At 57.9% G+C, this 14,142-nt stretch overlaps 1 protein-coding gene across 1 annotated transcript in view; it reads right to left on the bottom strand.

Moving 5' to 3' along the window:
- Positions 1-14,142, bottom strand: part of ACO2 (aconitase 2) — a 41,550-nt gene that overhangs the window by 8,244 nt on the left and 19,164 nt on the right. Inside the window, exons 3-7 of the mRNA XM_002721389.6 lie at positions 9,122-9,380; positions 5,716-5,808; positions 2,287-2,445; positions 1,909-2,059; positions 799-903 (exon numbers count right to left, since the gene is read on the bottom strand). Coding sequence (XP_002721435.4) covers positions 799-903; positions 1,909-2,059; positions 2,287-2,445; positions 5,716-5,808; positions 9,122-9,380 — 767 coding nt within the window. The remainder of the gene's footprint in view (positions 1-798; positions 904-1,908; positions 2,060-2,286; positions 2,446-5,715; positions 5,809-9,121; positions 9,381-14,142) is intronic.

Raw genomic sequence — 14,142 nt, 5'->3', positions numbered from 1 at the left:
CCCCGTGCACCCCTCCACCTCCCCTCACAGGTCCCAACACCTTATTTCCTCTGCCAAGCTTCAAAGAAGCCAAGCCAGACCCTCAGGGAAGCTGTGGGGGAGACTTTCCCTTCCTCCTCTCTGCGGTGGCAGGAATTTATACAGAAGAGCTCCATGTCATTACTGGAGCTTCCTGTAGGGGGCACCAGGGACCAGGCCAAGAGGGTCAGCCACTGCCAGGTGAAAGTAAATCCCGGGCCGGCGCCCCGGCTCACTAGGCTAATCCTCCACCTAGCGGCGCCGGCACACGGGGTTCTAGTCCTGGTCGGGGCGCCGGATTCTGTCCCGGTTGCCCCCCTTCCAGGCCAGCTCTCTGCTGTGGCCAGGGAGTGCAGTGGAGGATGGCCCAGGTGCTTGGGCCCTGCACCCCATGGGAGACCAGGAAAAGCACCTGGCTCCTAGCTCCTGCCATCGGATCAGCGCGGTGCGCCGGCCGCAGCGCGCTGGCCGCGGCGGCCATTGGAGGGTGAACCAACGGCAAAAGGAAGACCTTTCTCTCTGTCTCTCTCTCTCACTGTCCACTCTGCCTGTCAAAAAAAAAGAAAGTAAATCCCAATCCCGGCTCCAGGATCCCTCAAACCTAGATCCTTGGAGAAGCAGGAGAGCCACATGCAGCCAATTCCTCATACACCTTCAGGTGCTTCTTGGAGCCTCTGAGCCCCGTGGAGAGACCAGTGTAGGACCCTGGCGCAGCTCTGTCTCCCAGGGAGCGGGGGCACCGTGCCTGCGGCACCCACACCCCTGGCCCAGCCTGCTCACCTGCCCGGCCCGTCTTGCTCAAGTACTTCTTCATCCTGTTGTTGTAAGGGAACACAGAAGTGGTGGCCCCGATTTCTGCACCCATGTTGCAGATGGTCGCCATGCCTGTGGAGGAAGAGCGCCCGTGGGCTGGTGCAGTGCTGGCGTGGGTGTCCCCAACCCCGCTTCTCACCAGGGAGCTGTCTCACAGCAGAGACTTGTTCCTGGAGGCCCAGGGTTCACAGCACACCAGTGATGGGAGGCACTGCGGCCAGGGCTCTGCGTCCCGGCTGTCGGAGCAGCTACTGCTGGGCCGAGCACCCACGGCTAAGTTCCAGTTCTGGGCCCAGCGACCTTGCTCAGCCCATCAGCCGGCCTCCAGGCACTGAAGGCTGCCTGGCCACACCTGCTCATTTGCTCCTGTGTCCATTTCACAGGTGAGGGAGCTGGCTCAGACACGTCCAAGGTCAGGCCACAGAGCAAATGAGTGCAGGTGCTGACGTCGAGGGCCAGGTCTTTCTGTCTACAGGGGTGCTACGTCACAGGTTCCCCGGCAGTGAAGATGGGGCGACACCCATTGTCTGGGCCACGGGCATCACACACAGTTGGCCAGGCTCACAGGTGTCCTCGCCCTCTACAGACACGGGGACATGCGCATGGCCTGTCAGCTACTTCCCAGCTGAGCCCCATCACTGCAGAGGCACAGGAGCTCTGTGGGCTGAGGCATCCGGACCAGCCCGCGTCTCCCTGGACTCCCGAGGCCTGACACTGGCAGGGAAGGGCAGGAAGGCACCAGCTCCCACCTGCTCGTGGGTACAGGCAGGGGGAAGTAAGCAAGGCTCAGACTCCGGCCACGGGACGATGTGGGCCTGCAGCACCACTCCTGTCCACCACTGTGCCCAGGGCCACGGCCAGGGCGCAGCAGAAGCTGGCGTGGCCCAACTGCGCAGCCACAGGAAGTCACGTGCCTCCGAGGCCTCCATCTCACCATGTTTGACAGACCATCTCTCAGGCTGTCTGCGACCTCCTTCATCCTCTACGTGCTTAACCCCAGTTCCCAACCTGCCCGGCCACTCACGGCTTCCACTTCCGAGCACAGGGCAAGAGCCTGCCACCCGTCACCCTCCTCACCGGTGCAGGAGATGGAGTCCACGCCGGGCCCGTGGTACTCCACGATGGCGCCTGTGCCGCCTTTCACTGTAAGGATGCCGGCCACCTTCAGAATCACATCTTTGGGGGAGGTCCAACCAGACAGGGAGCCCGTCAGCTTCACGCCAATCACCTGGAGGACACAGGACAAGACAGCAGTTACGGGTCCTGTGGTCACGTTCCGGCCGGAAGGCAGGGCGGGACCTGCGGCCATTCCCACTTCTGCTTGTTCATCCCTGCCTCCTTCCCACCAAAGATCTCAGTCCGAACTGTTCCCACGTCCTGTCTGCGTTCCCCACCCCCAAATCATCCCTGCCCCCCCCCCAGCCAGCCCTGAATGGGCCCCTCCCTGTCCCTCACCTTGGGGCACTTCAGTTCCCAGGGGATCCCAGCCATGACATCCACGGCATCAGCACCCCCGACTCCAATGCAGATGCCCCCCAGGCCTCCACCGTTCGGGGTGTGGGAGTCAGTGCCGATCAGAAGAACCCCAGGATATGCATAATTTTCCAGAATGATCTGAAAAAGAACCCAAGATCTTAAGCTTAGAGGCTCTCAGCAGGGAATGCGGTAAAGGCCAGATGGGCTCTGCAAAGCTGCCCTGTGTAACGCCAGCCATCTCCAGTGTGGCAGGAAGAGCCCATGTCTCGGGAGGCAGGCAACGTGGGTCCATGACGAGCTTCTGGAGTGCTTGCTGCATGGCTTCGGCCTGTGAACGCCTCCCTGTGCCTCAGTGTCCTCACAGCAACACATCCAGGCCCCAGGATGTGCCAAGAACCAGACAAGCAGGCACACTTGAGTCTGCCCCGTGAGGGGCCCAGGGACTACCGTGGCCACTGAGATGCCCCTGATGCCGTTCCCTGCCTGCACGGGAGACTGTCCAGGGTGTGCAGCGCGCCTCTCTGGCTCCTCACCAGGGTGGACGCACAGGGCACCTAGGGAGCAGTCTGGGGACTCAGTGGGACACAGAGCCATGAGCTTTTCCACTGCTCCGTGGGAAAGAAGTGCAGGGGATGTCTGCCCGCTCCCAGCATCCTGGAGGTGCCCGAGGACTGACGTGAGCACTCCAAGAGCACCGACCGCCTGCCCCGTCCCCATCCTGTCCCAGTGTCCCCTCATCGAGGCCCTGCTCTCAGCTTGGAAGGCCTTTGGCTGGCAGAGGCGGGGTCGGGGGTGGATTTTCCTCAAAACGTTAGATGAGAAGGGCTGGACACTGGAGGCTGCCTGAGCCCTGAGCCCCGCACCCTGGGCCTACGAGTGGTTAGGGGACCCTGGGCAAGTCAGGTCTGCTCTCCAGGTGTCAGTTTCTTCCAGAACAAACAGCTGGCACTGGCAGTAGGGCTCGCTCCCTGGATCATGATGACCAAAGAGAACGTGTATTTAGCCAGGCGACAGTGTCTGGGACAGGCAAGAGTTTATTTTATGCTCATCTTTAGAAGGAATTATGCCCCGATGCCTGGCTGCTGGGAGAAACAGACGAGATCAGAGATGGAACAGGCTCTGTGACCTAACAGGACTGACTGAACGGTGGGCCGGCTCCCTGGGGCACCACAGAAACCCCAGGGCCTCCCCCTTGGGCTAGGCATCTGCCCAGTGGATGCAGCAAGGCACCAGGAGTCCTGCCTTCAGGTCAGAACTGGCTGCAGCCACAGGGCAGTGGCGGCTGCTGGGATGAACAGGCCAGCACCGCGGACCATGTCCTGTCTCTGGCCCTCCCTCGCCTCAGCCACGCACAGAGATTTAGGACGGGTTAATCCTTAAAGCTCCTCAAGGCTTTGGTCAAAGTCTGATCCATGAAGACAGACACAGAACTCAGGGCGGTCTACACGATGCGGACACAGTGTGGCCCATGTCCTGAGAGGAGAGGCCAGTGCAGGAAGCGTCGTGAGGAAGTCGGCCGTGGCAGTGACCTCACCCATCTGTGGCTGAGGCTGAACAGATAGGGAGAGGGTGTGGAAGTGTATTTTAGGCTGGGCTAACACCACACAGAATGTAACACTGCAATTCTGCTGTCTTTACACACACACACCAAGGACCTCTCCTGTACCGGCCCGGCCCAGGCCCAGCTCAGAGGCATAAAGGAGCCACAGTCCCTGTCCCACAGAGTGTGCTACTGGGGCCACGTGAAGGAGTCCCACCCAGGATCACAGAGGGAGCCCAGTGCTGGGCACAGGAAGCCAGGGAGGCTTCCCAGAGGAGGTGGTTCTGCCAGGCTCCCGGGACACAGGCATTCAAGGCGGTCCGAAAGGGCTGAGGTCTGGTTTGGCCTCTGAGGACCAAAGCTGCTGACACCCTGACAGACAGGGAGAAAGAGGGAAACCGTGCAGCACTCACGGGGCCCCTGGGAATTGTCCTGAAAGGAACAATCTGCCAGCAACTGGCGGGGGGCAGCGGTGAGGTGGCGTCACTCACAGCCCAACTCAGCCCAGGAGGCGGCAACAAGGCTGCCTGAGGTGGAAAGGGGGACGCCTGGCAGGGGTGCCTTCGTAACAGAAGGCCGAGGCTGGCTCCACCTGACTCCCTGACCCCACTGCGGGAAGAGGGTGCTGGCCGCAGGGCTGGGCTGACCTGCCAATCCCAGGCAGCCCCTCCTGCCAAGGGCGGTGGTGCCTCAAAGGGCAGAGCAGTGATCCCTGGCCAGCTCCGGTTTCCCAGTGGGGTGGACCTGGGAGTCCAGGCGGGGTCGGGTTACAGCCGACTCAGCAGGCCCGGGCTGGGGGTGGGGAGAAGGTCACCTTGGAGAGGGAGGGAGGCAGCTTTCACACACAGGACAGATGATCAAGGACAGTCAGCTTCAATGAAAGGGAAGCACCTACTGCCCCGGAAACAAGGCAGACAACGCCGTCCACCCAGAGGAAAACCCATCCTTGGGGAGACCCCAGGAGAGCTCCAGGCTGCCATGGCCATGCGGCCTGGGGCACCGCCACCCTGCAGAATGCCACGAAGGCGGGGGAGGTGACAGAATCATGTGCAGCACTCGCCCCAAGTCACACCGCCCGGGTACAAATCCTGCCCCCACTGCCGCGGCTCAGTTGGCTAATCCTCCGCCTGTGGCACCAGCACCCCTAGTCCTGGTTGGGGCGCCGGTTCTGTCCCGGTTGCTCCTCTTCCAGTCCAGCTCTGCTGTGGTCTGGGAGTGCAGTGGAGGATGGCCCAAGTGCTTGGGCCCTGCACCCGCATGGGAGACCAGGAGGAAGTACCTGGCTCCTGGCTTCAGATTGGCGCAGCGCGCCAGCTGTAGCAGCCATTTGGGGAATGAACCAACAGAAGGAAGACCTTTCTCTCTCTCTCTCTCTCTTTCTGTCTAACTCTGCCTGTCAAAAAAAAACCAAAAAAACAAAAAACTGGCCCCACAACCAGCCGGTGGTGTCCCTAGGCAAGCGCATTAACTTCTCCGCGCCTCGGTCTCCTCATCTGGGAGGTGTGTGTAACAACCCCCCCCCCCCCCCCGGCTCTTATGATGATGGTGAGCACTGAGCAAGCCAGGCTCTTCAGACGTGACGTCCAGTACCCAACACACAGACTGCTGGCCACCCCCGATCAAGGCTTGGGAGAGACGGCGTGAAAAATAACACGAAGCTTCCGTTAGAGACTGCAGCAGACGCTAGAGTAACGCTGGGAAGGAGGTGCAGAAAGACACCCGTCGAACTCAGAATGTCCCTGACTGGGGAGGTGAGGGGTCGCTTTGCTTTCTTACACAGAGAAGGAGAATGCACAACTTGTGGTGGCGATGATCCTGGAGGCAGGGAGGCCCCTAGGAGCTGAGACGTCCTCCTGAGCCCAGCTTACCTGGTGAATGATTCCGGACCCGGGCCTCCAGAAGCCCACACCGTACTTGGCACCTGCAGTTGCCAGGAAGTTATACACTTCCTGGTTTATGTCCTAGGAAGACAAATCAACGTGCAGAGGTTACTGACAGCTTGCATCGGGGTGACTGACCACGCCCTCCTGCCTACCCCTCCTCCCCTGGGACCGCAATGCTGGCACTGGGAAGGCAGGCCCTCCCCTAGAGACCTCCTAAAAGTAATTCCTAAAAGGCTTGGGAGGCCTGGAGAGAAAGACGGAGGAGAAAGCACCCCTCGCTTGTCACACCTGGCCTGGAAGGAGTCCCTGCCCTGCCCTGGGTCTCGAGTTTCCTATTTGGGGAAGAACCTGGGCTAAGCAGTCCCTGCCAAGGTGCCCTCTGGCACTCAGGTTCCCATGGCCAACAGTGAAGGGGGTAGGGGAGGTTCCACAGCCCAGCTGACGGGAGGCCAGGGTTCACGTGGAAGACCTGGCAAGCTCCTGGGCAAGTCAGGCTGACCCCAGGGACAAGAGCGACAGGACAGTGGTGGAGCCTGGAGTCTCAAAGGAGGACCCCCGGAGAGTCGTGCTTCACGGCAGGGAAGGGCCGCTGTCAGCTCCCCCAGGCCCCACAACACCCCTTCCTGTGCAGTCCAGACCAGCCATGCAGCCTCTGAGGCCCACCTGGTACCCCCAGGTAGAGGAGTGGCAGGCAAAGAACGGGCCCCGAAGAATCTCTTTAGTTAATAATTAAGATGCTGGCTTTTCCACTTACAAATCAGTCACTACGAAATGGGCACAAAGCAAGGCGCCGTGCTCCTACGTCTGGGTGAGCGTGTGAGGCCACGAGGCCATGAGGCCGCGAGGCCGGGAGGCCGGGAGGCCGGGAGGCCGGCAGCCCGGCAGCCCGGCAGCCCCACAGCCCCACGGCGCTGTTGCAGTCACACTGAGCTCAGCCTAGATTCCACTCTGCCCACGTGACCCGGGCCTCTCTGAGACCCAGCCAGGAGGACCTTTTTCAAATACACATAAAACTGACCACTTCTCTCCCCTGCTTAAACCCTCCCCTGGGTCCTAGGCTGGTGCTCACAGCCCTTACCATGGCCCCCAAGGCCTGGCCTGGTCTCTGCCCACCTCCTGTGTGTGTCTCTTCCACACACAGCACCAGCACGCTATGGGCCCCCTTTTTTAAGAAAAAAAGTTGTTGTTTTTTTTTTTTTGACAGGCAGAGTGGACAGTGAGAGAGAGAGACAGAGAGAAAGGTCTTCCTTTACTATTGGTTCACCCTCCAATGGCCACTGCAGCCGGTGTGCTGCGGCCGGCGCACCACACTGATCCGAAGCCAGGAGCCAGGTGCTTCTCCTGGTCTCCCATGGGGTGCAGGGCCCAAGCACTTGGGCCATCCTCCACTGCACTCCCGGGCCACAGCAGAGAGCTGGCCTGGAAGAGGGGCAACCGGGACAGAATCCGGTGCCCCGATTGGGACTAGAACCCGGTGTGCTGGCGCCGCAAGGCAGAGGATTAGCCTATTGAGCCGCGGCGCCAGCCAACTACGGGCCCCTTTTTAAGTACACAGAACATCAAGTTTCCTCCTGCCTCAGGGCCTTTGCCTAGGTTATTCTTTCTAGAATGTTCTTTCAGCCAATATCAATTTATCTGTTTAGGTCCCAGCCTCTAGGAGGGGCCTTCCAAAACTTCACAGAAAATATGCACTATAAAAAACTATGCATGGGGCAGCTGTCCCCTGGGCTGAAGAGGCCCGGGCTCCAGGCCATGCAAGCCGCTGGCACAGCAGGAACTCCTGTGACCTTAGCAGCACTGCCACTGCTAACACGGAAACTGGCCGCCAGCAGGCAGGACCCTCCCTTCAGCTGGGTGGAAAAGACCACCGTGCACCCAGGACACAGGCTTGGGGGGCCAGGCTGGCCAGAAAGGGCTCGAATGGGAACGCTGCCCCGAGTGTTTCCCATGGGCATGAGAGGCCCTGTGAGCCGTGCTGACCCCGGGAGTCCGAGGACTTTCAATCACACGCCCCACTCCGTGCCAGCCAGGCTGCGGCCCTGCCAGCATTCAGCTCCTGCCAACAGCCCCCCGTGGGGAGTGCCCACTCCCACTGCAAGGACCGAGAGCTAAGAGGCCCAGAGCTGGGAGACACAGGCCTGCTGCTGCCAAGAGTCATACAAAGGCACCGCAGGCAGGCAGGCAGGCAGAGCCCAGGAAAAGGGGCAGGGATTGGATTTTGTAAGGAAGGGGGCAGAATTTAAGGGGAAAATCTCTAGGGTGTGGCAGCCAGCGCTTTGGCTATGAAGCCCAAGTTACTAAGAAAGAGAGGCCCCGAAGCAGGTCAGTCGGTAAGAGAGCACCTGCGTGGGAGCTGGGCTCGGGGTTAACCCAACCACACCTTCACGCAGCTGCAGGACTCGGCTGTGACGCGACGTGGCCCGCCTCGTCCTCAGAGGGTCAGGGTGAGCAGGAAGGAGCACAGACCCTGCTGAGCGACACGTGCGGAGGAGTGCCCCTCACCGCTCTGCAGAACGGAAACCTGGACAGGACAGTGCAGGCGGTGCGGCACCCCAGGGCCGCTCCTCGTCCTCTCTATTGTACCCGAGGGACCTCCACTGGGCTAAGAATAATGACTTTTTTTTTTGTAAGATCTTTACAATGAGTAAGTGGTATTTATAGAATTATGTTTTGAATTTATCTGACGGCAAGGAAGAGAGAAACAGAGAGAGACAGAGAGAGCTCAACTGATAGATCGATCGATCTTCCATCCGCTGGTTCTCTCCCCAAATGCCCTCAATAGCCAGAACTGGGCCAGGCCGAAGTCAGGAGCCAGGAACTCCATCCGTGTTTCCCACACGGTTAGCAGGGGTCCAAGAACTTGGGCCATTGTCCACTGCCTTCCAGGCCCTTGATATGGGATGCCAACGTCACAAGTGGCAGTTTGACCCGCCGCACCACAATGCTGGCCCCTAACAACGTTTTATGACCAGACCGGGGGGGGGGGGGGGGAGGCAAGTGTCAGGGGCAGTGGTTAAGGCACTGCTTGGCACACTTGCATCCCATATCGGAGTGCCTGCGTTCAAGTCCTAGTCTGCTCCCGGTTCAAACTTGCTGACGATGCAGACCTCGGGAGACAGCCGGTGATGACTCCGGTACTTGAGCTGCTGCCACCCACATGGAAGACCCAGACTGAGCTCTCTGTCCGGCTTCAGTCTCGTCCAGCCCTCTCTGTCTCTCTCTCTGCTTTTCGAATAAATAAAATAAATGGAAAACCAATACCAACCAACCAGAATACACCACAGAACCCCCAGAATTTGGAGGCAATGTCCTGGGTGGGCCTGATGCGAGGGCTTTGCCTCCCATCCCACGTCACACCCACCCACCTGCCCCGACACCACCTTCCACGCACCTTGGCCCGGCGCAGGTCCTTCTCACCCCCGACCTGAGCCTCGATCAGATGGTCACAGTGGATGGTGGAGGGCACAGCCACCTTGGGCAGCCCACTGCTGATGAACTGCAGCATGGCCATCTGCGCCGTGGCGTCCTGCATGGCCACGCGGTCAGGCCGCAGGCGCAGGTAGGTCTTGCCCCGCTCGATCTCCTGGTTGGCTGGGTCATCCAGGTGTCCGTACACAATCTTCTCTGACAGGGTAAGAGGCCGGTTCAGCCTGGGGGGAAGGGAGAGGTGGCCTAGTCCCAGACGTCCTCCTCCTGCCCACCCTCACTGAGCGCGAGGCTGCGGTGGGCAGGGAGAGGGAGCCTGCACCAGGCCTCAAGTCCCACTCGGGTGGAGACGTTTGGTCTTGCTCTCTGTGGCAGCTCCGGCCACGGCACAACCACCGCACAGCCCCAGGCACTCCAAGTTACTGATGACTAAGTGAATGACAATGTCACAGAGCTGGCAGGGTTGGGTCTTCAAAGGATATTTGCTTTTCCAGCACATTACCATTATCTGATAAGCACCTATGAAGTATGTAGCTTACCACTTCTTCACTTGTTCTTGCCATTTAATAAAAGCACCAAGAGGAAGCAGGCTCAGCAGTCACGCGAACGACTCAAGTTCACAGCTCCAGTCTTACCTCGGACCTCTACTCCTCTCTGCCTGTGGCCTTCCCTGTGGACGGGACCAGCCTCCCCGTCACCTAAGCTGCAGTCAGTCCTATGCACACCCCCTACCTCAGATGGTGCCTCCTGGCCACCCTGCAGCTTTTCCCATTAGCACCACTCGCTTGCACCCCACTGAGACAGTGTGGCTGTCAGTTCTCCTGCGCCCCATGTCCCGTGAAGTCCACCCCTCCCTTCCTTATCAGGATCAACATGGCAGTCCAAGCCTGGCCTTTTGGCGGGGTGTGTGTGTGTTGTTCAGCTTCTGCCAGGACTTAAGTGCCTCCTCCTCCCCAGCCTCCCACACATCTGGACGGAGCTCTGGGTGGGCCCAAGAATCCCCGCCCCCTTAAAGTTTCCTGAGGACTCCCTGCTGCGGCCTCCGCCCTCCTGCCAGGCCTCCACCATTCTCAGAGCAGCAGAGTCCCGCCCACACTAACAGGCCTTGCCCTAGCATAGGAGGCCAAGAAAGGGGGTGTCAGACTGGCAGGCCATGCTCTGGGTCTACAGCTGACCCTACACTGAAGCCACTGTGTCACCAGGTAAGACAGCTTCCTCAGGGAGCTCAGCCTGCCCACTCTGCGGTCAGGCGGCCAGGAGGCATCAGCCACACTGACGCACACAGTCCTCTTTGTTTCTAGCCTTGCTCAGCTACAACTGGCCACAATAAACCCCATGTATTTCAAGTGTACCATGTGGTAAGTGTTGACATAGCTGACACCTGTGAAACCAGCACCGTGTTCAAGATACTGAACACACCCGCCTCCCCCAGCAGTTCCCTCTCCCCGCCCCGGACACCACGCCGGTCACTATAGGTCAGTGCTGTCGTGGCTTTCACTTCTAGCTTTGCATTGTCCTGGGCACTTCCCTGCATGTAACTCGCTGTCCCTTCACAAAGCAAGGGGTCCAGGGAAGCACAGAAGTGGAGGAACTCATGCCTAGCTGGCAAAGCCGGTGAGTGGCAGTGCTGGGACGCAAGGGCCGCGGTGTGCTCTGCACGTGAACCTGTCCTGCCTCGCGACACCTTAGACCAGAGCCCACGGCACAGGGAAGGGTCGAATTCCCACTACCCGTCAGCTATACGATTCTGCTGCAAGCTCGGGCTCCAGCCTGGCCTAAGATGATCCAACCCCTTGAAAGTCTGCAATCTCTAAGGCACCAGCTCTGCAGGTAACAGATCAACTGGTGATTCTGAGAATTTCTACAGTTCTGCCCTCAAGAGAGCTCTGAGTGAAAACAGCACTACCTGAGGGACAGCCTGTCTGTCTGCAGCACCTCTGAGGCTGGTGTAGGGTGGTGGCTGCTCGGAACTCAGCCCATCTTTCTGGGCCCCGGGGTTTAAAGATCCAAGGCCTTGGGGGCGGCGCTGTGGCGTAGTGGGTAAAGCTGCCGCCATCTCATGGGCGCTGGCTCGAGACCCAGCTGCTCCACTTCCGATCCAGCTCTCTGCTGTGGCCTGGGAAAGCAGTAGACGATGGCCCAAGTCCTTGGGCCCCTGCACCCACATGGGACACCTGGAAGAAGCTCCTGGCTCCTGGCTTCTGGCTTCAGATTGGCCCAACTCCACCCACTGAGGCCATTTGGGGATTGAACCAGGGGATGGAAGATGTTCTGTCTCTCTTTCTCTCTCTCCCCCTCTGCCTGTGTCTCTCTGTAACTCCACCTTTCAAATAAATAAATGAATCTTTAAAAAATAAATAAATAAAATATCCAAGGCCTTGAAAGCAATGTCTGAAGTTGTACAGAAACCTGACAGGGCCGGCGCTGTGGCACAGCGGGTTAAAGCTCTGGCCTGAAGCACCGGCATCCCATATGGGTGCTGGTTCTGGTCCCAGCTGCTCCTCTTCCGATCCAGCTCTCTGCTGTAGCCTGGGAAAGCAGTGGAAGATGGCCCAGGTCCTTGGGCCCCTGCACCTGCATGGGAGACCCAGAGGAAGCTCCTGGCTCCGGATCGGTGCAGCTCTGGCCGTGTGGCCATCTGGGGAGTGAACCAGCAGATGGAAGACCTCTTTCTTTGTCTCTACCTCTCTCTGTAACTCCTTCAAATAAATAAAATAAATATTAAAAAAAAAAAAAAAAAAAAAAAAGGCCTGACAGTGACAAAGCCTAATGACAGGTCTGCCACCACATCTCCTTGAGGACACACTGACAATGGTGACCAGGGTCCTCTGTGTCCCCTATTATATCCCTTACTCCTATGTTGCTCAGGACAATGGAGACCTAGTTCCCAAGAACAGAATCATACTCCTGTGGCATGGACTTGGGTTAGAGAAAGAGCCCCCCAGCAAGGGCCCTGGGCCTCTAACAAATTTTTTTTTAATTTATTTAATTGAAAGTCAGAGTTACATAGAGAGAGAGAGAGAGAGCTCTTCCACCCGCAGGTTCACTCCCCAAACAGCCAGAGCTGGGCCAGGCCAAAGCCAGGAGCCAGGAGCCCCATCTGGGTCTCCTAAGTGGGTGGTGGGGGCCTAAACACTTGGGCCATCTTCCACTGCATTCTCAGGCATGTTAGCAGGGAGCGGGATCAGAAGTGGAGCAGCTGGGACTTGAACTGGCACCAATATGGGATGCTGGCACTGCAGAAGGCGGCTTAACTTGCTTCCGCCACAGTGCCAGCCCCTCTAACACATTCTTTCGAATAGACCCTTCTTTTTATAGTACCTCGCCTCTACTTTCTTTATGTCAAGCTTTCTCAGCAATAGCACTATTGCCAATTTGGGCCAGTTTGCTGGGAGACCACCCTGTGTACTGCAAGATGGTTAGCAGTATTCTTGGCTCCACCACTAGGGTAACAATAAACCCCCATTGAGCCCTGAAATCAGAATGAAAAATGTCTTTAGACATTGCCAAATGTCTGAGGGCACAAAATCAACCATTCCCTACCTTGTCAAGACCACTGATCTATGGTAATAATAAAAATGGAATCCTTGTCTACACTAATCAGGGAAATCCCACAGGAGTAACAGTTCGAGTCCCAGCTGTCCCACTTTGATCCAGCTCCCTGCTAATGCACCTGGGAAGCAGCGGACGATTGCTCAAGTGCTCGGGCGTGGCCCCTGCACCCACGTGGGAGACCCAGAGGGAGTTCTGAGCTCCTGGCTATTGCGGTTATCTGGGGAGAGAACCAGTGGATAAAAGATCTGTCCCTGCCTCTCAGGTAGGTGAAAATAAATAAACATTAAAAAAAATTAAAACCTAAAAAGCTCCCAGTGTTTAAAAGGACATTAAAAAAAAAAAAAAAAGGATCTGTTTGAAAGGCAGAGCGACAGTGAGACAGGAAGAGACAGAAAGAAGTCCTCCATCCGCTGGTTCACTCCCAGATGCCAGCGTCTGTGCCTCCCAGGTGCATCAGCAGGGAGCTGGTGGGAAGGTGGAATAGTCAGAACCCAAACCAGGCGCTCCAACGTGGGACGCAGCATCCAGGCTACAGCTTAACCACTGCTCCACAATGCCCGCCCTAAAGGGCATCATTGTTGCTTAAAGTGAAAGTGAATGGAAAATAATACTCTTTTGTCAAGTTATCTCAAAGCACACTTCTATGTTAAGCTCTCCATCCACACACAATGAAGGGCAAGGTGGAAGTGGGAAGGAAATCCATCATTTTCCGACAGAGCTGTGGTCTGAGAGTGCCAAGAATAAATGGAGCATTGCTTCCCGGAGATGGCACGTGTATAAGGTCCTACGTTGAGGGGACAGTTCTTGGCCCTGACTGCACTTCAGAACCAGCTGGGAAACCACCCAGCGCCTCCCCCACTTGGCTGTCACCCAAGTCCCGGGGGCCCGGTAAGCAGCAGGTTCTGACTTGGCAGCTCTGAGCGGGGTCTGAGATTCTGCAATTCTAACAAGCTCCCTGCAGCCAAAGCTGCTGGCCCATGGACCACATTTTGAAGGGCAAGGCCCAGACCACTTGAATCAGAACTGCTGGGGTTGGGCCCAAGGTTGGCTGCATTGGAAGCTTGCCAGGTGATTCTCCTGTGAAGCCTCAACAAAACCCAGGAAAGCACTAGAACCATCGCTGGGAGGTGCTACAGTCAGACAGACCTGCACTTGAACTTGGGCTGAGTTTGGGCCCAATCACTGAACAGTCGATTGACCTTAGAGCATTTCCCCAGTCAAACACTCGATGTCTGATCTGAAAAATGCAGAAGGGGAGGAACAACCACCTGGAGGGGTTGCTGGGGGCAGGAATAACATCTGAGAGGCAGCTGCTCTTAGGGCTGTCCTCAGTGGGCGGCAGGTTCTTACTATAATTAGGTGCTACCGTGCTAGAGGCTGTTGGGGATACAGACTGAGAGTCTCTACCCTGAAACCTGAAATCAGGATACC

Source organism: Oryctolagus cuniculus, chromosome 11 (assembly GCF_051225735.1).
Source record: "Oryctolagus cuniculus isolate XC-2025 breed Fujian yellow rabbit chromosome 11, ASM5122573v1, whole genome shotgun sequence".
Lineage (NCBI taxonomy): Eukaryota > Metazoa > Chordata > Mammalia > Lagomorpha > Leporidae > Oryctolagus > Oryctolagus cuniculus.
Note: the sequence above shows the minus strand (reverse complement) of the source record. Positions and strands in the feature narration are given on the sequence as shown.